The sequence below is a fragment of the Littorina saxatilis genome, linkage group LG1 (genome assembly GCF_037325665.1).
Source record: "Littorina saxatilis isolate snail1 linkage group LG1, US_GU_Lsax_2.0, whole genome shotgun sequence".
NCBI classification, from domain to species: Eukaryota; Metazoa; Mollusca; class Gastropoda; order Littorinimorpha; family Littorinidae; genus Littorina; species Littorina saxatilis.
The window spans coordinates 3490230-3518047 of record NC_090245.1 but is presented as its reverse complement, the minus strand read 5'-3'; the positions used below and the strand labels follow the sequence as shown (position 1 = coordinate 3518047).

General features: G+C 42.0%; 1 protein-coding gene across 1 annotated transcript; it reads right to left on the bottom strand.

Annotated features, from left to right (window-relative positions):
- Positions 1-182: 182 nt before the first annotated feature.
- Positions 183-27248, bottom strand: LOC138959497 (arrestin domain-containing protein 17-like). The gene is made up of 8 exons (XM_070331018.1): positions 27131-27248; positions 20402-20527; positions 15753-15875; positions 15066-15280; positions 14035-14217; positions 12819-13028; positions 10960-11128; positions 183-10185 (listed from the first exon to the last, which is right to left on the bottom strand). The coding sequence occupies exons 2-8, from the start codon at positions 20514-20516 to the stop codon at positions 9983-9985; spliced, it is 1218 nt and encodes a 405-aa protein (XP_070187119.1). The 5' UTR covers positions 20517-20527; positions 27131-27248; the 3' UTR covers positions 183-9982.
- Between the last annotated feature and the right edge of the window lie 570 nt (positions 27249-27818).

Sequence of the window (27818 nt, the reverse complement as noted above, 5' to 3'; positions counted from 1 at the left end):
TCGAAACGAGGGTCGTGGTGTATGTGCGTGTGTCTGTGTGTCTGTGTGTGTGTGTAGAGCGATTCAGACTAAACTACTGGACCGATCTTTATGAAATTTGACATGAGAGTTCCTGGGTATGAAATCCCCGAACGTTTTTTTCATTTTTTGGATAAATGTCTTTGATGACGTCATATCCGGCTTTTCGTGAAAGTTGAGGCGGCACTGTCACGCCCTCATTTTTCAACCAAATTGGTTGAAATTTTGGTCAAGTAATCTTCGACAAAGCCCGGACTTCGGTATTGCATTTCAGCTTGGTGGCTTAAAAATTAATTAATGACTTTGGTCATTAAAAATCAGAAAATTGTAAAAAAAAATAAAAATTTATAAAACGATCCAAATTTACGTTTATCTTATTCTCCATCATTTGCTGATTCAAAAAACATATAAATATGTTATATTCGGATTAAAAACAAGCTCTGAAAATTAAATATATAAAAATTATTATCAAAATTAAATTGTCCAAATCAATTTAAAAACACTTTCATCTTATTCCTTGTCGGTTCCTGATTCCAAAAACATATAGATATGATATGTTTGGATTAAAAACACGCTCAGAAAGTTAAAACAAAGAGAGGTACAGAAAAGCGTGCTATCCTTCTTAGCGCAACTACTACCCCGCTCTTCTTGTCAATTTCACTGCCTTTGCCATGAGCGGTGGACTGACGATGCTACGAGTATACGGTCTTGTTGAAAAATGGCATTGCGTTCAGTTTCATTCTGTGAGTTCGACAGCTACTTGACTAAATATTGTATTTTCGCCTTACGCGACTTGTTTAAGACCTGATTTTTTCAAGGTTTTTCAGGTCTTAACCGAGGGGTCCCACTGTACACATGTACAGGCAAACTAGGGTGGCCTGGTACATTCAACAACACAAGCCTCAACTAACACACACATCTCTTACTTGTGTATTTGAAAGAAGGAGAGCAACAATATACATAAACAAAATACAGATCAGAGGAACCCCCTTTTAAGACCCCCCAATTTAAGACCCTCCATTTTCACACCTTACCTTTTCACATTGTTTGCTCATAAGCTCTGTAACTTGACCCCCATTTTAAGACTCCCTCCTGGGCGGGGATGTAGCGCAGTCGGTAGCGCGCTGGATTTGTATCCAGTTGGCCGCTGTCAGCGTGAGTTCGTCCCCACGTTCGGCGAGAGATGTATTTCTCAGAGTCAACTTTGTGTGCAGACTCTCCTCGGTATCCGAACACCCCCGTGTGTACACGCAAGCACAAGACCAAGTGCGCACGAAAAAGATCCTGTAATCCATGTCAGAGTTCGGTGGGTTATAGAAACACGAAAATACCCAGCATGCTTCCCCCGAAAGCGGCGTATGGCTGCCTAAATGGCGGGGTAAAAACGGTCATACACGTAAAATTCCACTCGTGCAAAACACGAGTGTACGTGGGAGTTTCAGCCCACGAACGCAGAAGAAGAAGACTCCCCCCTTTTTAAGACCTGATTTTCTCAGATTTTTGAAGGTCTTAAAAGGGGGTTCCACTGTATTAGCAACTTTTGCCAAACGCATGCACACTGAAAGCACATTGGAATTGCTATTTTGTACTGACTTGTATGGACTGACTTGTACCATCAGACATGAGATTAGGAGATAATATCAAGTGCATGAGTGCACACATATCAAAGGATCACATTGGTCACAAGTTCAATGTTCAACCTGGATTCTTCAAATCCTCAGCATGGAGCTAGGGCCAACATTAGCTTGCACACAATACACATCAGACCACTAACAAGCTTGAGGGATATCAAAATCAGACTACTACTGCGTATGACACATAAGAACCGTCAAGAATGTCAACAACTCAATACTTCTAGCTTCAGTTCACCACAGGTCTACATTTATATAAATGCAAATAAATGTAATGTAGATTATAAGTTGCAAAAGCTAAATCCAATGAGAAATATGTGATGTAACATTTTCAAGCGACTGACTTGTTGAGCTATCGATGTCTTCAAATCTGGTAACTACACATAGGTTTTGGAGTAAATTACAGTGTTTTATTTTCAAAAGTCATCACAAAAATATGAACTCTATTGCAATGATACCTGTAATCTGAAGACACTCTATTGAGAGGACACCTCTAAATAATGGACATCTTGTTTTCCTCAAATATGTCTGTCAACTTAACCAAAGCACGAAACCTTCAGTGTAGGAACACTTCTGGCTGGTCCAGAATGTGTTCCCCCATCAGCATACCACTTGACCCAAACAGTACATTCTTAATCTAATTACAGGAGCAGTTTTCTCCCTTCCTTATCTCCCTTCCCCCCTCCCTTATCCGCCTATTCCCACTCGCGGGCCCGGAGAGTGTTCCCCCATCACACATACCACTTGAGCCAAACTGTACATTCTTAATCTAATTACAGGAGCAGTTTTCTCTCCTCCTTATCCTCCCCCCCCCCCCCCTTATCAGCAGATCCCCAAGGTATTCTGTGTTGGACTGCCTTCACTTAAAGTTTTGTTGTATAGAATCAGGAACCACAGAAATGTGATCATCAACAGCGAATGTTTTAGACCTTAATAGACACCAACAAGATTACTTTTCAATAAATTCACTGGGGTGTTCAAATATTGTTTTGAATCGAAACAAAGCACCATGTTCCCTCATTAAGTTTATACCCTTCTGTCAACTTAAGTCATGGCTGTAAATATTATCTGCATATGTACACTAAACCGTTTTAAATACCTGTAGATGCATTTCTGCAAGATACTGCCACAGCCATATATACAAAATATAGATTAATCTCTTTAAGTAGCGAGCCTTTAAACGTTCTTCTCATTTAGCAGCAAGATAGCAGTGTTTCCTGAACACTTCCAGTACCATTCAGTTGTCACCCCCTCTGCCATGACACTACACACAGCCACATCTGTATGTATCACTACCTTCATCACTAATTATCTTTCTTCCAGTATCCCCTACCCTCTGAATATCCACTGTTACTGGTTAAGATGGACTAAGTACATTAACTATAAAACAATTTTTGACCCAAGAGCTAAAAAAATAAAATAAAAAAAACCACTTTTAACACTCAATCAATCAATATGAAGCTTATATAGCGCGTATTCCGTGGGTACAGTTCTAAGCGCTTGTCGAAGAGTTGTCAACACAGGACTAACAAAGAAACTAACATCTACAGACGGACGCGAACCCTATCACACACTAGCAAACCCTGATAAACATACAACAAACAACTGTGCATCCCCCTTAATTTTGAGAAGCAGCAATACATTACATTTCAATTTGCTAAAGGTTCTATTGCAATTTACAACACAGCCATTTGAAAGTCAGTACTGCATGCACAAAATTAGACAGATATAGAGAAAAGAAAACAACTTTGACTAGCAATACATGTACACATGAGGGCAAAATGCTTGCATCTGTTATTACCTCCCCTCAACTACCATGTGATGCAGCAACTACTATGCAGGGAAGTAACTGCTATGCAATGTAGCCACCACCAGGCAATGCAAAACTACTATGCAATGAAGTAACTGCTATGCAATGCAGCAGCTACTAGGCAATGCAGCCACCACTATGTAATGCAGTAACTACTACGCGATGCAGTAACTACTATGCAGTGAAGTAACTGCTGTGCAATGCAATATTTGTTTTGTTTATTTGTTGCTTAACGTCCAGCCGACTACGCAGAGCCATATCAGGACGAGGAAGGGGGGGATGAAGGGGGCCACTTGTCAAGCGATTCCTGTTTACAAATGCACTAACCCATTACTTGTGTCCCAGCAGGCTTTAGTAAAACTAAATTAATACCTACTGGAAGATTACCAGTTTCCAGTATGTTAAAATAGGCTTAACCTATCTACTGCTGGACTTACATCAGAACACTAACAGATTAAACTATACATGAATCGCGAGACAAGCGGCAAGAGAAGAGATTTTTGGAAAAAATACAGGTGAATGAGCAAGAAGGCAGAAAAAAGAAAAGAATTCATGAAGAAAAAGAGAGCATGACAGGAAAGAGGAACCAAAAATCTACCTAACAGCAAACTAGAAAGCTCCTGCGGTTCCAAAAACAGGAGGGGCCTTTAATTTCATAACCGCAGTGCCCCACTGCGGGAGCAATGCAATATGATAGGAGCTGATTATTCACAAGCAAAATTGCATCAGAAGTGCAAACTTATGGTATGTACACTGTAAGTTTGTAATTTGTACAGAGAAAATCTGCAGGTGCTCTCTTTCCTCAATGGTCAAAGTCTGGAGGACTCTCTACAAGCAGCACTCGTTCACACATCATTTCTCATACTTGCATGCAGTATCAAGTTCATGAATATAACGAGTGATCTCCCAAGGCACCTTCTACTTCAATGATTTAGCACGGGGAAAAAAAAAGAAAAAAAGGAAAAGGAAACAAAAAGAAAATAAGCACATTGCACCTCATGTCAGATTGTTACCAATTTACCCCAAAGAACAGAAATCACTGCCAATGACCCATACATCCTTCAAATCTGAGTCACAAAATCTCATTCTGCAAGCAAAGCTACAAATTCATCAAGCACCAGCAAATCTCTTGTTTATAGATTTAAATTCATGTACGTACATCCACAAATCTACCACACAATCATGACCCTCAAACCATTTCATTCTTGAAATCAAAACCAACACAATCATGACATCGAAACCAACACAATCATGATATCAAAACCGACAAAATTCTGACATCAAAACGGACACAATCATGACATGAACATTTTTACTATTATCAGATCAGAACCACAACAGGTAACACGCATGAGTAATATCAAATTCATTGTGCATCAAACTTTAAAGGCAAGTACAGATACTTCAACAACAGGCGCGACATGAATGCATGTGATACATATAACTTCAAGGGGGAAAAAACATGTGCACATTTACCGTATTTGGGACATGTTTCAACATAAACCAACGTCATGTTACAAAAACCCAGGAGCAAAACTGATGTTCTCCTGAATTGCTCTGTTCAGGGGTAAAGGAGACAATTTTCAATGTTATTCAAAAAAAGTAAAAAACCAAGAAAAAACGGATGTTTTGCAGTTGATGCTTTCATGGTATACCATAAAATCTATATATATATACGGCTTGTGTCTGTCTGTGTGTGTGTGTGTTCGCGATGCACGGCCAAAGTTCTCGATGGATCTGCTTCAAATTTGGTGGGCATATTCAGGTAGACCCCGGACACAACCTGGTCGATGAGAATTTTCAACACGTGCTCTCAGCGCAGCGCTGAACCGATTTTGGTTTTTCTGTTCATTTTCCCAGGTCCATTCCCAGTAACTCTTCCTTATCTTCTCCAGTATTTTGCGTTTATCTCCCTTCCTTCGTGTGGCATCAATCCATATTCCCGTTACTATTTTTAGAAGGTCACTGTCCACAACGCTTTCATCCCGGCGAAGCCGGGTATTACTCTTCCTTATCATCTCCAGTGTTTTGCGCGTTTATCTCCCTTCCTTCGTACGGTGCGCCGGCAAAGCCGGCGTACACCCCGGCAAAGCCGTACCCGGCGAAGCGAGTATTCATCTAGTAAAACATAATGATCCAATTCAAGTCAGCATTTTCAATACTGAAGCAAAACTGAGATGGTGCCAAAAAGCGTGTAAAGTATCCACGTCCCACTGTGTGGATGTTCTGCCAGTTGTCATGGAAATCTGATGAAATCATGGATTCAAGTGCAAACACATACACTGTAGATAGGACTTACACAGACAAAGCCTCCACTCACCTTAATCTTACATGAAAATGGGCAGCTCAATGTATACCAAAAATCTTCTGACAAAAAAAAAGGTTCAAGTCATCATAAAAAGTTAATGTGCAAAGTATTTTGTTTTTCATGATGTTGAAATGCTGCACCCCAAGTATTCATAGGTGAAAAAACAACAACACCAAAATTTGTCAGCTGCATGATTCTGTCTTCAGCTTTCATGTCATATGCCTTTTGCTTTATTTGTACTAATTTTTTCTTTAATCAATTGGAGTACATTATAAACAAGGCAGAGTACCTAAAGTTGCATGTCTTAGAAGATTAAATTCTAATTTTATGAAAATCGACAACATATTCAGAAAAAACGTCTCCCGTGCTCTGTTATCATCTTAAAGCACACATACACGCACACACCATTACATGCATACTTTGATTGACAATCACAGAGAAACAACAGAGAGAAAATTAGGGGTAACAAGGGAAAGAGGCAAATTGTGGGTTTGCATTACCTTGCCTGATGTTAAAGTAAAACAGAGCACATGTACAGCGAGATCAAACACTGACTGTTCTTCTCTTTAGTTCAAACTGACAGCAAGAACAAGGATTATCAACGACTTTATACTGTGTTAGGTAGAAACCACATTACATGCAACATGATTTAAAATACAAGCAGAATCTAAAGGTCTATGAAAAAAAACGAACAACAATAAAAAACCAAAACACCTGCGGGAAGAAAATATTACAGAAAGCGTGAAAAGGATAGAAAATGCAATTTGATCATTGAAATCAATATCTTGACATTATATTTCAACTCTGGCCTTGAACGTTATATACAATCATGTCTACACAGAGACAAAAACACAGAGACAAACACACACACGCACCGTTGAACACTTTCATGATCTTGGTTGAAATAATTTAAACACATGCTTCAAAGCATAGGACACACTATTTCTGTCAGCACATCTCTTCCAATTATTAGCGTCAAGTTTGGAGGTTGGAGGTGGGTGGTGGGGGGTGGGGAGGGTACCTTTCTTCACAAACATTGTGACCTCAGCTCATTCAAACTCGTAATAAAGACATTCCATCAAAAAAACATACTGCTCACTGTTCTACCATCATACAAACAGCCTCACCCCCCCCCCCTCCCCCCCGTCAAAAATGGTAACGCAACAATAGTAACAAAGGATCATGAAAAGCTAAAACATGGGTGGAGAACTATGCACTAAAATAACAATAGATTTCAAAACCAATTTAAATCAATAAAAAATTCAATGTTTAGTTTCATACAATGTTTAGCTGTGTAGCAAAGCTAAATTGGTAAGTAATTCTGTCTAAATGCATCACATAGGTCATCCTAGGCGTATTTTTTTTGGTTTGTTTGCTTAACGCCCAGCCGACCACGATCCTCGGCGTATCAAGACTGCATAATGCAGTATATATAAATATATATATATATATCTCTGCTGACTTTCAATTGTTTCTTTCACAATTTCTGATGTTTTATATATATATATATATATATATCTATATCTATATACGGCTTGTGTGTGTCTGTCTGTCTGTCTGTTCGCCATGCACGGCCAAAGTTCTCGATGGATCTGCTTCAAATTTGGTGGGCATATTCAGGTAGACCCCGGACACAATCTGGTCGATGAAACTGTTCAACACGTGCTCTCAGCGCGCAGCGCTGAACCAATTTTGGTTTTTCTGTACATCCATTCCCAGTAACTCTTCCTTATCTTCTCCAGTGTTTTGCGCGTTTATCTCCCTTCCTCTTCCCGGCGAAGCCGTACCCGGCGAAGCGGGTATTCATCTAGTATATATATATATATATGTATTACCCTGAAAACATCACAAACTACATAATTATCATCTGCCACTGTTAATTCAAGAAACACTTAATGAAATCAAAACATTCAAATTCAGAGACACAGGAAGAAATTCAATTTTGACCAACACAATCTTCACAATTTGCACATACTTCCTGTCTTCAGTTTTGGTGTTGTCTGTTTTGATGATGAACATGGAACTCAGACATGTCACACTGTGCAAGAGCTTTGTTCAAAGTACTCCTCAGTATCCAGGTCTACTTCAACCATCACAGGGTAAGTTATCACATACTTGTGAGTACCCATTACAACACACACAGATCTACCTAGATCCTCTCCCTGCTTTTGAAGTAAAGGCTTTCTATACATAATACATCCACACCAGAGGATCTGTGCTGGAAACCCGTTTTAGGCCGTTCCAGTCAACACGCCGAGTCCATCACTCATCTTACTTAGGCCTTTACAGTCAACAAACCCAGTTCACCACCCATCTTAGGCTGTTCCAGTCTGCAAGCCCAGTCCATCACTCATCTTACTTAGGCCTTTACAGTCAACAAACCCAGTTCACCACCCATATAAGGCCATTCCAGTCTGCAAGCCCAGTCCATCACTCATCTTACTTAGGCCTTTACAGTCAACAAACCCAGTTCACCACCCATATAAGGCCATTCCAGTCTGCAAGCCCAGTCCATCACCCATCTTACTTAGGCCTTTACAGTCAACAAACCCAGTTCACCACCCATCTTAGGCCGTTCCAGTCTGCAAGCCCAGTCCATCACTCATCTTACTTAGGCCTTTACAGTCAACAAACCCAGTTCACCACCCATCTTAGGCCGTTCCAGTCTGCAAGCCCAGTCCACTAAACACAGGTCTCTAGAAGACTCACAATTGTTTCTCCTGCTACTTTCCACAAAGCTTTGCCACTGGATCCAGACGGGCGCTGTGGTGGGGTGGTAAGACGTCGGCCTCTTAATCGGAAGGTCGAGGGTTCGAATCCCGGCCGCGGCCGCCTGGTGGGTTAAGTGTGGAGATTTTTCCGATCTCCCAGGTCAACTTATGTGCAGACCTGCTAGTGGCTTATCCCCCTTCGTGTGTACACGCAAGCACAAGACCAAGTGCGCATGGAAAAGATCCTGTAATCCATGTCAGAGTTCGGTGGGTTATAGAAACACGAAAATACCCAGCATGCTTCCTCCGAAAGCGGCGTATGGCTGCCTAAATGGCGGGGTAAAAACGGTCATACACGTAAAATTCCACTCGTGCAAAAACACGAGTGTACGTGGGAGTTTCAGCCCACGAACGCAGAAGAAGAAGAAGAAGCCACTGGATCCTCGTCTGTATGCCTGATTCTTCTTCCTTATTCTCAATGCCACCTTTGAAACACTCACACATTAGACACCTGCGACTTTCATCTTGTTAGCGCTCTGGCCTTGCTGGTGAAACATTTTTGACAGCAAGCATACTTTACACAGGTCAACCTATCATGGATTGGTCCTTTTGGTCTAAAAAACAGAAATAGATTGATCTTACATTCTTGAGACGTGAGAGAACACTAAGCCAGTTGAGCATACTGAATTTTGGAGTTGAATAACCCAAATACAATGTTTCACCCAGGGTTCCTTGGTCTATCACTGGTCTGGATTCATTCAAGCTGTCTTTTCTCTATCATTCTGAGCTGTAGTCCCAGGTTGTGTGAAAATGGAAAGCAGTCATACACAGATGAGAAGACATCTTGAAATCAGGATACACGTTCACTTTTTGAGCTTGAATCATCTTGTTTGTGCAGAACCCAAAGACTGATACATCTCAGCCTGGTAACCATTCAAGTATAGACGTTTGTGCATCAGCGAGGTGTCCGTATTTCTGTAGATGTTCATCCCATCTTTCGTAACTACCTGGCTATCTTTTTATTCAGAACCAAAACCTCCACATACTCAAATCAGATCCTGCACACATGCACCTCGACTTCATACCCATTTGAAGAAAGTTATTGGTGCATAAATGAAGACTTGGCATTTCAGCGAAACCACCTCATCCTTGTAAGAGCATGGCAATCCTTCTACAGTTCCAAATTCTACGGTCAGATCTCTCAAGCCTTGCAGGAAACTCAATTTTGTCTTCATTTTGTGAGACAGCACAAATATCCTTACCCTCCGAAAGAATTTGAATCGACTTTGAAATCACGTTTCCCACTTTTTCTTATCCTCACAAACCAATCAATTCTTCTTTAAAATCACTGCTTTAAGTTTGCCCCATTTTCATTGCTGCCGTCTGTCAGTTTTGGATTTGCTTTCCGTTAGATCTGATTCAAAGTTTTCCTTTCGATCTGACTGCAAGTTTTTTTCCAGATCTGATTGAAAGTTTTCCATTTGATCTGACTGCAAGTTTTCCTTTAGATCTGATTGTAGGCAGGCGGTGCAGTTGAAGGTGTGTTAACGGGCAGAGACGGCAAGATCTGGAAGTGTTGCGTGGCCGCGTCGTAGTGATACACGGGGTAAGAGGGCGCCCAACCCATCTGACCCGACGTGTGCTCGTCGTCGTTCTCATCGCGTATCTCCACACGCCCGAACACGCTCTCTTCGTACGATGGGGGAGCTGAGGGAGAAAAGAGAAAGAGGGTTGAGTGTGGTTGATTCAAACTTGACACCAACATATCGATGTCGTCGTGGAATTTTGGCCTAACTCGATTCTTGCCAATTTTGATGTTTTTGTGCTTTAGACTAAGTAAAATAATCATTCTCCATGACAAATGTTCTCTTTAATACCATTGACACTACATGATTTAACATTCTTTTATCTTTCTATCCATACCAGAAAGGACTATAAACACCATTTCATAATCAAAACAATCAGTTGTGTCCTTCTCCTGAAAAGTTGTTTAAAACGAGTTATGCCAAAAGTCTCTCAGACACTCAACACATCCCCATAATCATTTTTACACTAACATTAATTCCCCAGAACACCTACACCCTACTTTCCGAAGTAGACATATTTTAAGTAAATAGAGGGTTACATGGGTAAAAAAACACAAAAAAATCTCATAATCGTTTCTTTTCTATTCACTACAATTGGGTCGATGAACTTGAATATCTTTTTGTTGCAAAATAAAACGTTCCATTAACTTATCTTTGTTTCTGATTCTGGATTTTGGAACGTTACAACAGTCTATCTGTTTTTAGAAAAAGAGACTTACGTTCTGCGCGGGGAGGGGGCTCCATGAGAAACATATTGTAAAGCCCACAGTAACCACCTACACCCTCCTTCCCCCTGTAGAGACTTACGTTCTGAGCGGGGAGGGGGCTCCATGAGAAACATATTGTAAAGCCCACAGTAACCACCTACACCCTCCTTTACGCTGTAGAGACTTACGTTCTGAGTAGGGAGGGGGTTCCAGTGGAGGGGCGGAGGGGGCAGCGTTGGAGGCGGGGGACCCAGGTATCACAGGTGCTTGCGGCACACCTGCAAAGTGCATAGGTATCGTGCCGATGATGATCTCCCGCTCAATCGTGATCGATGTCCAGCGAACGTTCACCTTCAGCTGAAAATGGTCAATAATGACATTGGTCAGTTGCAATGTAACAATGGATGAAGTGCTCCTGTTCATCTGACAAAAGCCATAATGCAATGACAGGGTTCTGAATTTGTTTTCCATGTAAAACTGCTGAATACACAACAAGCAAGCGCAACAAAAAGCAAGTTGACACCTTGTCAGTGATTAGTGCTCAAGTTGACACCTTGTCAGTGATTAGTGCTCAAATTGACACCTTGTCAGTGATTAGTGCTCAAATTGACACCTTGTCAGTGATTAGTGCTCAAGTTGACACCTTGTCAGTGATAAGTGCTCAAGTTCACACCTTGTCAGTGATTAGTGCTCAAGTTCACACCTTGTCAGTGATTAGTGCTCAAGTTCACACCTTCTCAGTGATTAGTGCTCAAACTCTGGATTCTACAAAGGTTTACCTTCAGCTCAAAATAATTATGTTGTGATGGATACAGATAACCATCACATCTAAAAGTACCCCCCCCCCCCCCCCCCCCCCCCCCCGTTCCAAACAAAAAGTCTTTGGAAGGCTTCTTCTTCATCTGCTAGCAAATGAGCATCTCAACAACTTCAACAGTTAAAGGCACAGTAAGCCTCCCGTAAACCATCACAGATACGGTCAGGCTTTTACACACAGTACAAACACCCTTTCATTTAAACACTCACCGATTGAGAACATCCTAGGTGCCCGCAGTAAAGAGCGAACAATTTTCAAAGAATTTATTTTTGCGTGGTTTATCTTACCCCTGAGCCATCGTGAACCCGTGTGATCCAGTTTCCCTTTTTCACAATGTAGTCGTCAGTTAGTCATTTGAATGCGACTCGATGTGAGCTTATCTACAATAGCAGGTTTTTACGCACGAAACAAACGGCTGTGGTTCACAAGAACTCTAGCGATGGCTTTTGTCCGAGTTTTGACTGTTGAGAGGAACGGCGATATGCATAAACCGTCGTCTGCTACGACCCTTGCGTGACCCTGCTTCCGGGCTTTTCTTTTTTCAAACTTTCACAACTTCGAATTGTATTGATCTTGTCTTGATGAAAAAAGAATTCTTTTATGATTAAAGAATGTTTGTGTAACAAGCTGTCAATTTATTATTTAGATTTTAAAAGTTAGGTCTGGCGCAAAAACGCACCACGGTCCAAAAACATTCTGATAATCATCGATCCACGGCTATCGCCAGTTTACATCGATAGAATGAGACCCGAAGGGAAGTAACTCATTTTTGACCTGAGTTCAGGATGGGTCCAAAAAGTGTTCGAGACAATCTGCAAAATTAATTCTTTAAAAATTGCTCGCTCTTTACGTTGGGCACCTAGGATGTTCCCATTTGGTGAGTGTTCAAATGGAAGGGTGTTTGTACTGTGTGTAAAAGCCTGACAGTATCTGTGATGGTTTACGGGAGGCTTACTGTCCGGGCGTGATTTCCGGTATCATTTGAATATTCATAACAGCCGTCCAGCACCAAAACGAGGCGCCATTGTTGTAGAGGACCAAGACCACGAAAATAAATTCTTTGAAAATTTCTCACGCTCGACAGAAAGCAGCCAGGATGTTCCCGTTCGGTGAGCGTTCAAATGGAAGTATGCTTGTACTGTATGTAGACGCTCGGGGAGCTCTGTGATGGTTTACGGGAGGCTTACTGTGCCTTTAATGGCACATATAAATCGACAATGAAAGTGTCACCTCTACAAAGTAGGAAATGTCGATGATGCCGCAGCCCTCTAGGTTGGAGGGAGGAAGAGGGGGCACCGCCACGGCTCGGTGAATGTGTTCCTCCGTGTTCCGCTTGATGCGGTTGGTGTGATTGAGCAGAGAGAAGTTGTCCACCTTGGTGTGGTGCTTGGGGTGGCCCGAAGAAAAGATGGAATTGGAGTACCCTGTGTAGGTCACCAGCTGAAAACAAAACACTGTCAACTTAGATTCCATGCTGGTAAATCTTTGCCATTCTCTTTTGTACCTGGTCAAATGTAATCCCATATGCACCTCTTGGGGTGTACACAGTAAAGGTCTGTGACGTCAAGAGGTCAAAATCCAAATTAAATCAGATAGCTCTATGCAGTAACACAATATACCTCGAAGGAGCGAACGAGAAGAAGCTTGATTTACATCTATTGCTCGTTACCCTTTTATCTTTATGATTTTGATCAAAATACATATGAACAGTGTCCATACAGACAAGAACTACATATATGACAAACAACAAAAATTGCTAAGCCTAAGGCATGCCTTTCCCGCCTGGTGGCGTGTAGGGCAGCGTGCTAAGCCTAAGGCCGTCCTTAAAGGCACAGTAGGCCGTCCTTAAAGGCACAGTAGGCCGTCCTTAATTCAACCCAAAGTTGACTTTGCAAAGTCTTTTTATTGACATTTTATTGCCAAAAATCGTCACGCAGGGAGCTTCATGAAGTCAACATAGACCGATCAATATCTTCTTCTTCGTTCATGGGCTTAGACTCCCACGTTCACTCATGTTTTAACCACGAGTGGATTTGTACGTGTATGACCGGTTTTTACCCCGCCATTCAGGCAGCATACGCCGATTTCGGGGGAGGCATGCTCGGTATTTTCGTGTTTCTATAACCCACCGAACTCTGACATGGATTACAGGATCTTTTTCGTGCGCACTTGGTCTTGTGCTTGCGTGTACACACGAAGGGGGTTACGTCACTAGCAGGTCTGCACATAAGTTGACCTGGGAGATCGGAAAAATCTCCACTCTGAACCCACCAGGCGGCAACGACCGGGATTCGAACTCACGACCTCCCGATTAGGAGGCCGACGTCTTACCGCCACGCCACTGCGCCCGTCAGACCGATCAATCTGAGGCTTAACATTCGTGGTGCACCACAATTTAAAAATAATCACAATTTTATGACGCTGGAAAACACAGGTGCAAACCTACCTGCTTGAGGTCGAGTTCCACGCGTTCTATGGTGGAGTCACACTTGTTGAAGATGTCGACGGTGTAGGTGATGGGTTCGCCCGGCACAAAGCCCGTCTTGTTGAGCGTCAGTCTGGCCTGTACGTTGCCCACAGAACAGCAGCACCCCTCCACAGACTCATCCTGCTCCCCCCACACCGGCATCTGTCACACCAACAGTTTACAATGAACATACAGAGCTTTCTACACTGGCATCTGTCACACCAACAGTTTACAATAAATGTGACGCAGTAGTCTCCCTTCTAAACAGGCTCTGCAGAGTTGTCTGCCTGCGGGGACAGCAAGCTATTTATAGCTTGACGTTTCTAATACGACGCCGGCTAGACACCTGTCAATTGTAGAGTTCTTTTTGTGATTGGGTTTGGGAACCTTTGCGTACCCATAGCTATTAAATTAGCTCTAGATAAAAATCTTAACCCTGTTCCACTGGTTTTGCCTCCAAAGGTAATTGTTGTGCTTTGTGAACTCGGTTACATAAACACATGGGAGAACAGGTGCAGGTTTGTTTGTTTGTTTGCTTAACGCCCAGCCGACCACGAAGGGCCATATCAGGGCGGTGCTGCTTTGACATATAACGTGCGCCACACACAAGACAGAAGTCGCAGCACAGGCTTCATGTCTCACCCAGTCACATTATTCTGACACCGGACCAACCAGTCCTAGCACTTACCCCATAATGCCAGACGCCAGGCGGAGCAGCCACTAGATTGCCAATTTTAAAGTCTTAGGTATGACCCGGCCGGGGTTCGAACCCACGACCTCCCGATCACGGGGCGGACGCCTTACCACTAGGCCAACCGTGCCGGTCACAGGTGCAGGTGCTCACAGGCAGACAGACAGTTTATAAACAATCAAGTTGACAATAGTGATCAAGCCATTTACAGACACATTTATAAGATATTATTTTTGGGGGTTCGGGTAGCCTAAGTTACATTTTCTAACTGACTTCTGACACTGCAACATACAGATAGTGACAGAAAGTAAAGTCTTACCCCTGCTGTTGGAACGACGTTCAGGTCCAGAGGGTGGATGACTGTGAAGGCTCGCTTTGTGTGCTCGTCAAACTTCCACGGCCGGTTGATGGAGGCTTTGCAGAAGTAGCGCACGTAGCCTCGGCGACCCTCAAAGGAAGAAGGGAGGGAAGCCCCCATCAAAAGGCAGAAAGGGTAACTGTGTTCTCCGGCAGGGTGATCTGCTCCTGATGCGCCTGCATGAGGTGACATGAATAAAATATACGATAAACTGCAGAGTTGAATAACATGGCGTTCCCCCTCTCCCTCCCTCTTTCTCTCTCCCCTCCTCTCCCTGTGTACTCAGAACACGTTGTAAGATCATGCAGGCAGGCTATGGCCTGAAACCTCCCGTTGAAATGAAGTTTAGTCATCTCTTGTCTCTGTGTCTCTCTCTCTCACGCACACACAAACACAGAATACACACACATACGAAGGCATACGCTTAAAGGTTTACATCCGAGAAAACAACGCAAAAAAGAGATAAAATGAGAAAATCTGTTAACAATCAAAGCATTTCAAAGGATCATGGCAAATCCTTTACCTGACAGTTTGGGGATTGAGAGGAATATGGAGAAAAAAATCCTCACCCAAACACACACACCTGTGACAGACAAAAAGATAACCAGTTTGTAACACCCTGCAGATAAAACCAGTTCGTTAACGTACCGGCATCAAAGAGATCAAAGGTTTCGTTGATGTAGGTTTCCGTGGCCCTGTAGTCAGTCTTGCTGCGGCCATGTTTGACCTCCCAGTGGCACTTGGCACGACCCTCAAAGTACAGAAACACCTCTGAAACAGATAGTTAAGACATGTTAACTGTGAGAAATCATAAGTTAGTAAACACTAGTGTCTACTGTTATTCCTGATACCTGCCAGGACCGTTTTGCTGCTTGTGTCTTTTATGTGATACTCTTTTTTTGTAAAGTACTCAAACAGATAATAAGACGTGTAAATTGTGAGAAATCATATCTTAGAAAACACTCCTGATACTCGCCATGACCATTTTGCGGCTTGTGTCTGTTATGATAATTTTTTTTCTATATAGCGAATCTACAGTCCAACCTGTCAATAATGACAACCCAAGAGACCAAACAATAGTGGTTCTTATAAACATGTGGTCGTTACGGAAAGGTGAATTATATAGGAAAGAACATCATCTGGGATTCTTTGGGGTGGTTGTAATTGGCAGGTGGTTGTAATTGGCAGGTGGTTGTAATTGGCAGGTGGTTGTAATTGGCAGGTGGTTGTTATCAAGAGGTCACCAGGGCAGGGTGGACTCTACATGCAGGGATGTCGTTAGGCGCCGGACATCCGACATAGACCGATTGAAAGGCTCAAATGTCCGATTCACATAGCCGCATGGCGGTCAGATGTCCTATCGTTTTGAATTGAGCGCTGTCATTGTCCTATTGACATTTCTGAAAGCGGTCAAATGTCCTATTGATTCTGAAGAGCTCAGGACATTTGTCCTATAGGTGTGTGAATTTGTAACAACATCCCTGCACATGCAAGGGTCCATGTGAAATGATTCAAACAATGTACTTTTCAAGGAGATACTGTCTGCAACAGATCAGCAGTGACTGGTTCAAATCAATGTTTTCAGCACACATGGTTTCAATTACTAATCCTAACCCCCCTCTCAAGACCCCCTAATTGAAGACTCCTTCCCTAAACCTGTTTTTTTCAGACTTTCTGTGCCATAACCTTTCTTTCTTTCTTTCTTTCTTTATTTGGTGTTTAACGTCGTTTTCAACCACGAAGGTTATATCGCGACGGGGAAAGGGGGGAGATGGGATAGAGCCACTTGTTAATTGTTTCTTGTTCACAAAAGCACTCATCAAAAATTTGCTCCAGGGGCTTGCAACGTAGTACAATGTATTACCTTACTGGGAGAATGCAAGTTTCCAGTACAAAGGACTTAACATTTCTTACATACTGCTTGACTAAAATCTTTACAAACATTGACTATATTCTATACAAGAAACACTTAACAAGGGTAAAAAGAGAAACAGAATCCGTTAGTCGCCTCTTACGACATGCTGGGGAGCATCGGGTAAATTCTTCCCCCTAACCCGCGGGGGGTTGCCATAACCTGTGTAAATGTAGCCCCATTTTAGGACTCACTCCCTTTTAAGACCTGGTTGTCTTAGTTTTGTTGAGGTGTCAAAAGGGGGGTTCCACTGTATGACAGTATGTGTTAAGTAAGGTCCCTCTGTTGAAAGCAAAACTCACAATTCTCTTGGCCCTGATCTATACATTTGGCAAAGTTCCCCTCTCATGAGAGAAGAAAAGCAATGTAGAGACAAGTTTGGCTGTCCTCAAATGCTGTCCTCCCATTACATGTACCACTTAAACTGCTACACTAAATGTTTTGCCAACAACCTTTAAAACTGGAAAATCAGCACACTCTACTGACACAGTGACAGAGCTTCCCTGAGTACGTAGCAATTTCCTTTTCCACTTGTAAAAAGCAAAGTCAAAGATTTAAAGTTACAAAACCTGAAGGGTAAGGACACTTCTAATACTTCATCATTATTATGTCACATACTCAGCAAGGCTGCCTTAGTTTAAAAGGAAATATTTTTTTTCTTTTTTTTCTCCCTTACACCTGTTCCTTGTCCCGGTGTGCTCTCACGCCGCCCCGTACCTGCACTCACTGCTCCATCCACATCTGAATTTCGTTCCGCTGCCAGACTTGCTGATTTTACAGACGCTCCAGGGAGGGATGTCGGGTCGTTGCGGTAGGCTACCCTCGGAAGATGACACTGCACTTCTGCTGAGTCACTTCAACGGTGTTCAGTAGTGGGTCTGTCCCGAGCTAACGGACGCAGCCCACTACCTACTATGCCCCCTACTAATGACATTGACTGCTAAGTCGCGGAGCCAGACTGAGTGAGGGTCCCCTCCAGAGAGCAGACAGCCACCACGTCCCTCCGTCGACCCCCCAGAACGTCACACGTTGAAGACTGACAGCAGAAGTACTTTTCAGGGAAGGATGGAACAGGAACACTGAGACCAAGGTCACCATGAGAGCTCCGGGCATGAAGGGCCACAAGAGCAAGGACAATTTATAATTTTTGGATGATTAATGAGATGAGGATGATTATAATGATGATGCTATGGATTTCCAATTTTGGTTTGAGACTACGTGACAGGGCAGCACTCTACGCTTACTGTCATAATATATCCTGGTATCAACCAGGCCCGAGAACTGCAGCACCTGCGGTGTTGGTCAGGTATACAGAACCTGAGCACCCTCAAAGTCGCATTCGTTAAGTGAATGACACTCGGCTGTGTGATTCCAGCCTTCCCATAGGAACCATAGCACTTCCACTCTGGGTAGTAGCCGACCGTAGCCCGAAAAACCCACATGACCCTGATGGGATTCAAACCCACGACCTCCCGGCCCACAGTCCGATGCGCTAACCACTGCGCTACGGGGACCGGTTAAAAGGAAATATTTCTACAGTCGAGATCATTTAACACGAAACGTGTTGTCAGTCCCAATCATTCCCTTCATAAACCCTACTAAAAAAAACATCATAACGCGAAATAAAACGATCTGAGACTCACGCAAAAAACGTTTACACGAAGCCGATTCTCGGTCTCTTGCACCACCAAACAACTGTTTTTTTCAACTTGTAGCTTCCAAAGCGAGAAGTGTTCATGTGTTTGCGTGACTGACTGAATATCTCATTTTCCTTCTGACCGTGATTGAAGATGGCCTCGAAAACAGGAGTGAAGAGAAAACAAGCAAGCCACACAATCACGTTTAAAATCAAAGTTTTAGAAGAGATTGACAAAAAACAACTGAACAAGACTGAAATTTGTAAGAAGTTTTCAATCGCAAATTCAACTCTGACAACGTTCATCAAGAATAGACAAAAGACTGCAATGGATTTTAATCTTTTTTGTGGGGAATTAAAGTGTACAACAAAATAATGAACTGTAGCAGACGACAAAACTGCCGACTCTGACTGAACCGTGCACTTCGTCCGCCGCGCACTACGGATGCTTTTTTTGTTAAGGTATGGCACTGTTTTATCTTCTTTATCTTGCTTTCAAAAAAAACAAAATCAGTTTGATCATTTTCGTTATCGCGAAAAAACGTTAACTCGAAAAAAAATATTGGTCCCTTTCATTTCGTGTAAAGCGATCTCGACTGTATATCTGTACGGTATCCCTTTAATGACTGGTGTGGCCATGTGTCACGCACCCTGTCATGCTCCTACACATGTAGACACAGTTCAAGCTTTGTTTGAAGATGATTCCCAACCAATTAGGGACACACTGCACCCTTCAACCGGCATGCCCACGCACAGTTTATCAGATGACTCAATGAATGATTTCTAGTTTTCAACATAGTCAAAGCTTTATCATCTGACTGTCCATAACCTACAAAAATTTGACAGAACGCCAGGGACAAAACGGCTGAATGAATAGAGATCTATACAATGTTTTAAAAGGCGGGCTGCACTGTACATGCATACGTACAGATGGGGAAAAAACAACAACGCAGGATGAAAAGAAATACTGGTTTAGAACCTACTGCAGGCTTCCACTTAAGTGCACAACACACACGCAGGCTACGAGTAAGATACGGAAAGACTTTGAGACTAAAAAGCAGACAGACAGGCCTGCTATCCCTGGTGAAGCCTCAAGTGTAGCAATTTTGGGGACATTTTCAGCGTAGCAAATGTCGTCTAAGTGTAGCAGTTTCTAAAATTGATTCCCACATCCACATGTATGCCATCTTGCACAAGAATAGAAATTTGTAATACAGTTTCATGAGAATGCAGGAACATAAAATGCCCATTAGAAAGTATCTGCAGTGAATGTGCAGAAAACGTTTCAGTGTAGAAGATGTTTTATGTCCCATGTTGTGACCGCTCCACAGAGTGAGAAGCAGAAATGAGCACCTGGGCTGAGATGCACGACAAAGTTACCACCCAAACGGGAGCCACCCGCAGTGTTGGATTGGTTGAAACTGAGATGCACGACAAAGTTACCACCCAAACGGGAGCCACCCGCAGTGTTGGATTGGTTGAAACTGAGATGTGTTGTCATTTCAACCAATCAGAACCCGCGGTCTGTTCTCTCCCGTTTGGCTGGCACCCACTTTGGCTTGGTGTACCTCAGGCCAGAACTCACCAAAAAGAGGGAACTGTTGTATGCTTGTGATTATTTGTTTAAGCGTAGCAATCTTTAGCTTGGCGTAGCGATTGCTCTTAAAACGTAGCATGCTACGCTGAAAGAGCAGCAGTTGGCAGGTCTGGACAGACCCATGTGCAGACAAAATGACAACCAAGACTCACTTCTGACTTTCATGGGATTACGCAGACGGAGAATAACGTTGCCCTTGACCTGTTCCCCGGCGGCGTAGACCCCCCGCGGGTTGTCGAAGCGAATCTCAAAGACCTCTAACTTCATGCTGATAGCACCTGTTCAAATTGAAGAAAAAAAGCACATTTCAACACACTTTTAAGCATTCCAATGTCTTCATCAGTATTCAAATTGAAGAAAAACAAGAAGGGCAAAGCCCATACGCTTCACATGCTTGACCTTGACCTTTACATGACCTTGACCTTCAGGGTCAAGGTCAAATAACTATACCTAGCAATGACATCATACACTAAGAACTGCTTTACACATTTTTCCTACCAAAATACATATGACCTTGACCCCAGGTCAAGGTCATCCAAGGTCATGCAACACAAAGCTGTTAATTCAAGACATAGGAAGTACAATGGTGCTTATTGGCTCTTTCTACCATGAGAATATGGTCACTTTTAGTGGTTCACTACCTTATTTTGGTCACATTTCATAAGGGTCAAAGTGACCTTGACCTTGATCATATGTGACCAAATGTGTCTCATGATGAAAGCATAACATGTGCCCCACATAATTTTTAAGTTTGAAACAGTTATCTTCCATAGTTCAGGGTCAAGGTCACTTCAAAATATGTATACAATCCAACTTTGAAGAGCTCCTGTGACCTTGACCTTGAAGCAAGGTAAACCAAACTGGTATCAAAAGATGGGGCTTACTTTGCCCTATATATCATATATAGGTGAGTTATTCAATCTCAAAAACTTCAGAGAAAATGGGAAAAATGTGAAAAATAGCTGTTTTTTAGACAACATTTATGGCCCCTGCGACCTTGACCTTGAAGCAAGGTCAAGATGCTATGTATGTTTTTTGGGGCCTTGTCATCATACACCATCTTGCCAAATTTGGTACTGATAGACTGAATAGTGTCCAAGAAATATCCAACGTTAAAGTTTTCTGGACGTCCGGACGTCCGGCCGGATGGACGGACGGACGGACGACTCGGGTGAGTACATAGACTCACTTTTGCTTCGCATGTGAGTCAAAAAGCACATTTCAACACACTTTTAAGCATTCCAATGTCTTCATCAGTATTCAAATTGAAGAAAAAAAGCACATTTCCACACCCTTTTGTCTCCATCAGCCAGTCTGTTCTTACCACCAGGATTCACAACACTACAGCAATACTGTTTAAAGCTCTCTTTGTGCTTAACAAAAACAAAATTAATTGTCCTAGTCAAAGTCATGCAGTACGACTAGTGGTTACATGCAAATGTGAATTGTGACTTCCTGAAGAATAAGACTTTAGAAGTGACTGTATACTTTTGTATCCAGGACAGCCACAAATAAACATGTGTAATGAACAGGAGCTTGTGATCCGTTGAATAACAATCAACAAGTACCATAACTGCTTTGCATCCCCAAAATGCAATGAGAAAATATAAACAGGTGCTTTCTGAGAGCTTAATCAAGCTGTTTAGATCAATATTGTCTAACTCTGTCTGACACTGTCACTGACACAAGCATCAGCAAAAACAAGAAGGGCAAAGCCCATACGACTCACATGCTTGACCTTGACATGACCTTGACCTTCAGGGTCAAGGTCAAATAACTAAACCTAGCAATGACATCATACACTAAGAACTGCTTTACACATTTTTCCTACCAAAATACATGTGACCTTGACCCAAGGTCATCCAAGGTCATGCAACACAAAGCTGTTAATTCAAGACATAGGAAGTACAATGGTGCTTATTGGCTCTTTCTACCATGAGATATGGTCACTTTTAGTGGTTCACTACCTTATTTTGGTCACATTTCATAAGGGTCAAAGTGACCTTGACCTTGATCATATGTGACCAAATGTGTCTCATGATGAAAGCATAACATGTGCCCCACATAATTTTTAAGTTTGAAACAGTTGTCTTCCATAGTTCAGGGTCAAGGTCACTTCAAAATATGTATACAATCCAACTTTAAAGGACCCTTGCGACCTTGACCTTGAAGCAAGGTCAACCAAACTGGTGTCCAAAGATAGGGCTTACATTGCCCTGTATAGCATACATAGCTAAGGTTGCCATTCTCGATAACTTCAGAAAAAAATGCGAAAATGTGAAAAATGGTCGTTTTTAAGACAACAATTACGGCCCCTGTGACCTTGAACTTGAAGTGAGGTCAAGTTGCCGCACATGTTTTTTGAGATCTTGTAACCATACACCATCAGGCCACATCAGGTGTTGATAGACTTAATAGTGTCCAAGAAATATCCAACGTTAAAGTTTTCCGGACGGACGGACGGACAACAATTACGGCCCCTGTGACCTTGAACTTGAAGTGAGGTCAAGTTGCCGCACATGTTTTTTGAGATCTTGTAACCATACACCATCAGGCCACATCAGGTGTTGATAGACTTAATAGTGTCCAAGAAATATCCAACGTTAAAGTTTTCCGGACGGACGGACGGACGGACGACTCGGGTGAGTACATAGACTCACTTTTGCTTCGCATGTGAGTCAAAAAACCCACCACATAGTCCCCAGAATGTTGACAACTCACAGCGACTAAACTAAGTCTTGTGAGTTCATCCTACGATATCCTTCACATTGATTCAGACCAGTCCAACAGCAGTCCAGAATTCTAAGCATACAGGGCAATGATCTCATTTCCAAAGAACAAAAAAATAACTGTGGATTACTGGTACATTGTATGCACATCACATAAAGAAACACATAAATTTGCATTGGAGCCAAAGAGAACAGGATATAGGATGTTATTTTACCTGTAAATTGTAATAAATAACTGTTCTAACCATTACAGAATTAAATTACACCGGTATAATCCTTCATTGTCAGAAGGGCCGATCCTCTTTTGACAAAAAAAAGAAAAGACAAAAAAAGAACACCCAAAGAAGCTGTACTTGAAATACATAAAGAAAGTCCAGTAACCGTACATACAGCGACCATTCCTTAACTTTTGAACAGTTAACAGTCCAATGCATAGCAGAAAAAACACAAGCTTTGTGGTTAAGTCTTACAACAGCAATTAACTGCAACAGGAAATGATACACTTTAAGTATGATCCATCCACAGGCACCCAAAATTGTTTTCCACAGCTTTTAGTTAGAGCAGAGGAGAAAACCAGATAATTGCTACCGAATATAGTGGAACCCCTCCTTTCAAGGCCTCAAAACCTTTGAGGGAGGGAGTCTTAAAATGGAGGTAAATTTGCACACCTTATGAACAGAATATCAGACAAATAAGATAATATTTGATAAGGTCTGGAAATGGCGGGTGGTGGGGTTCAGAAGGGGCTTTCCACTCAGCTACATTTATTAAAGCCAAAGATGCTTGATCGCTCAACTGTTTGAAGCACATCAGACTCCTTTAATTATATCATAAAGATTTAAACATCAGACTCCTTTAATTATATCATAAAGATTTAAACATCAGACTCCTTTAATTATATCATAAAGATTTAAACATCAGACACCAAGCAGGGACACAGGGACACAAAGAATGTGACACAGTCATCAACATATGTACACAGTGGTACCAACCTTTTAAGACTGCCCAATTTAAGACTCCGTCCTTTTTAAGACCTGGTTTTCTCAGACTCTCTGTTGATAACCTCTGTTAAATGACCCCCATTTTAGGACTCTCTGTTGATAACCTGTGTTAAATGACCCCCATTTTAGGACTCTCTGTTGATAACCTGTGTTAAATGACCCCCATTTTAGGACTCTCAGTTGATAACCTGTGTTAAATGACCCCCATTTTAGGACTCTCAGTTGATAACCTGTGTTAAATGACCCCCATTTTAGGACTCTCAGTTGATAACCTCTGTTAAATGACCCCCATTTTAGGACTCTCAGTTGATAACCTGTGTTAAATGACCCCCATTTTAGGACTCTCAGTTGATAACCTCTGTTAAATGACCCCCATTTTAGGACTCTCAGTTGATAACCTGTGTTAAATGACCCCCATTTTAGGACTCTCAGTTGATAACCTCTGTTAAATGACCCCCATTTTAGGACTCTCAGTTGATAACCTGTGTTAAATGACCCCCATTTTAGGACTCTCAGTTGATAACCTCTGTTAAATGACCCCCATTTTAGGACTCTCAGTTGATAACCTGTGTTAAATGACCCCCATTTTAGGACTCTCAGTTGATAACCTGTGTTAAATGACCCCCATTTTAGGACTCTCAGTTGATAACCTGTGTTAAATGACCCCCATTTTAGGACTCTCTGTTGATAACCTGTGTTAAATGACCCCCATTTTAGGACTCTCTGTTGATAACCTGTGTTAAATGACCCCCATTTTAGGACTCTCTGTTGATAACCTGTGTTAAATGACCCCCATTTTAGGACTCTCAGTTGATAACCTGTGTTAAATGACCCCCATTTTAGGACTCTCAGTTGATAACCTCTGTTAAATGACCCCCATTTTAGGACTCTCTGTTGATAACCTGTGTTAAATGACCCCCATTTTAGGACTCTCAGTTGACAACCTGTGTTAAATGACCCCCATTTTAGGACTCTCAGATGATAACCTGTGTTAAATGACCCCCATTTTAGGGCTCTCCCTTTTAAGACCCGATTTTCTCATATTTTTGGAGGTCTTAAAAGGGGGGTTCCACTGTAACGGCAAAAAGACTGACAGTTGAAGCAACGGACTGGCTGAAAGAAAGACTCATTCACAATAAAAAGAGGGGTGAACAAGAAACAAGCAACAGAAAAATTAAGAAAAGCTTGATGCGAATGAGAATAGGAAAAAGGGAAAGGGAGCTGGATGAATTTATCAATAACTGTACCCAAAAGATAAAGACAAGGGGGCAACAAGGCATTGAAGCACACACAAAAACCAACGCAGATGATTTCATGTGCCTTCCGAAGTGTCAGACTAGCTTGAATGAAATATTAATAGAAATACTACAAGTCAAGAACCAAGGTTTCATGAGCCTGTGGAAGTAACCAGGCTTGGTGCGCCATACCAAGAAACAAGATGCCTGATGCAAAACATAATACGGACCTATATGTTCTGGTAAAAACGACACCAAGCCCCTTGTCCACTCCACTTGGCTATATACATGATATGCGTCAAAATACAAACACAGACTGATAAATACAACGTAGAGACACAAAAACATGATACAACGTAGAGACACAAAAACATGATACAACGTAGAGACACAAAAACATGATACAACGTAGAGACACAAAAACATGATACAACGTAGAGACACAAAAACATGATACAACAAGTACTTAGGGCCAAGAAAAAAGCACAATGTTCCTGATTCCCCAACTGACCCTATTTGTACCTCCTGACCCTGAAACTATTTTATACCCTACATTTTTTTTTTAAATGACGAAAAAACTTGATTTTGCAAGCTATACAAGCAAAGATACTCTTCTCCAACATCCAGTGGCCAATAAAAAGCCACTTGCGTCTGTGCAAATTACCCCCCCCCCCTCCCCCCAAAAAGTAACCAACCTACCAACCCTAACTTTTTTTTACCGTATCATCAGAAACAAACATTTTATTTTGGGGGGCCTACTCAGCTTACAAACTGGTTTTTTTTTCTGTTGCCAGCATCAGTTTTATTCTTTAGGTATGGACATCACACAAGAAATGTTACTGCTGCACTGACCAGGCAACAAAAATCCACTAAAAATAACACAATATGCCTACACCACAAAATCACACAAAGTATATTTTAATAGGTAAATAGTCAAAATTCATTGTTCACAATAACATGATGGAGATTACTGATTAGGCTTGAGGCAGCAAAATACTTATGTTATGTATACACATGTATGTATTTGACTGAGGCTATGTAAGGTTCGGTGTCCGTTTTATGAAGTTAAAGACAGCATTGTCCTTACCAATCATTGAATTAGTATCTGTTAATAGTCGAGCATATATAATACATATTTGCACATGCATAAGTATGGATGTGCATCTTTTGGTATAAGTTTTGTGTCTGTTATTCTATATATGTTATATCTGCATACATACATACATTGTGTATTCATGAATGTTCTGAGTTCTGCGCTTCTCTTTGCCTTTTAAAACCTGTTTCATACATACGTACAGCTGTTAATTAGCATGAAGAAATCACTTTAGACACAACTTGCAAAATAATCACCACCGTTTTCAAAAGATGCTTAAGTAATCCTTGAATTTTTGTTAAAAAAAAGTTGACATTTGAGGAGAGAAACTGAGAGAAAACAGGAAATCTGTTAACCATCTTACCTCGGCAACCACCCACTCCCACAAACAGATCTGTTTCTATCATCTGCCAGGCTCCCCAGCCAAATGGATGTATGCAAACAAGGCAACACATAACAAGCAGTTAGCAGCTATTCCTCTGTGTCTCTCTCTGGCTGCTTCTTGGTCGATCTGCCTAGGCTATGGGAGATAAAGCTCGAACATCCGTCTGCCTTTGAACAAAGCATTGTCTGTGGCACGGAACCCATAACCCCATTTTTTTTTCGTTGACCAAAAACGCCAAGAGTTTTTGCTGCTGCCGCTTGGCGCATCGTGTTGACTGTTGACCCACTGATGGGAGGGTGATGGGAGAGACAGAGAGCGAAACCGTCCACTCAAACACAGACCCATCGATGTGTCACGTAACTCGAGGAAGGAAAAAAATCAAACACGCAGCCCCCTAAACAAAATTCGAAGACGCTCAGTATTGAGAAAAGTACTTACATTAGAAGAAAACCATCATCCAAATGTCAGGAAAGCCTTCGTTGGTGTACACATCGACATATCAGCAGAAAACTGGAGCAATGTTCAATCTCGGCTTCTGCTTCTGCTTCGACATCCTATTTCCGTGTGATGGGAGTTATCTCCCCTGGCTGTTTGCCTAATCTTTTGACCAAAGCCAATGAGCCTTTTGCCGCAAAGATTTTGCATTGGGTTTCCATTCACTATTGAATGTGAGCATCAAAATTGAAATAAAAAATATGAAATGCCTTTCAATTAATAACTAACACTGATATTGTTATTTCCTATGGTAATTTTAGTGTGGAAGTGGTGGCGGGGTGGGCCCGGGAGGGATGGACACAAGAAAAGGGCTGAGTTACAGACAAAAGGTACAAGACAAAAAAGCGGAGCATACTTTCCAAGTATTGCAAGTGGGTCGTGTGTGTGTGTGTGTGTGTGTGTGTATGTGTGTGTGTATGTGTGTGTGTGCACGGTCACGTTGTGTGTACGGTGTGTGTGTGTGTCAGTCAGTCAGTGTGTGCGTGTGTGCCGCGGCATGTGTGTATGTCAGTGTGTAGCAAACACGTGAATACTGAATCAGATTTATCATATACAGATAATGTCAGTCCTGACATCTGTCATCTGTGTGGGCTGTACCATTCTTTCCCAGGCTTTGCATTCATTCACTGAG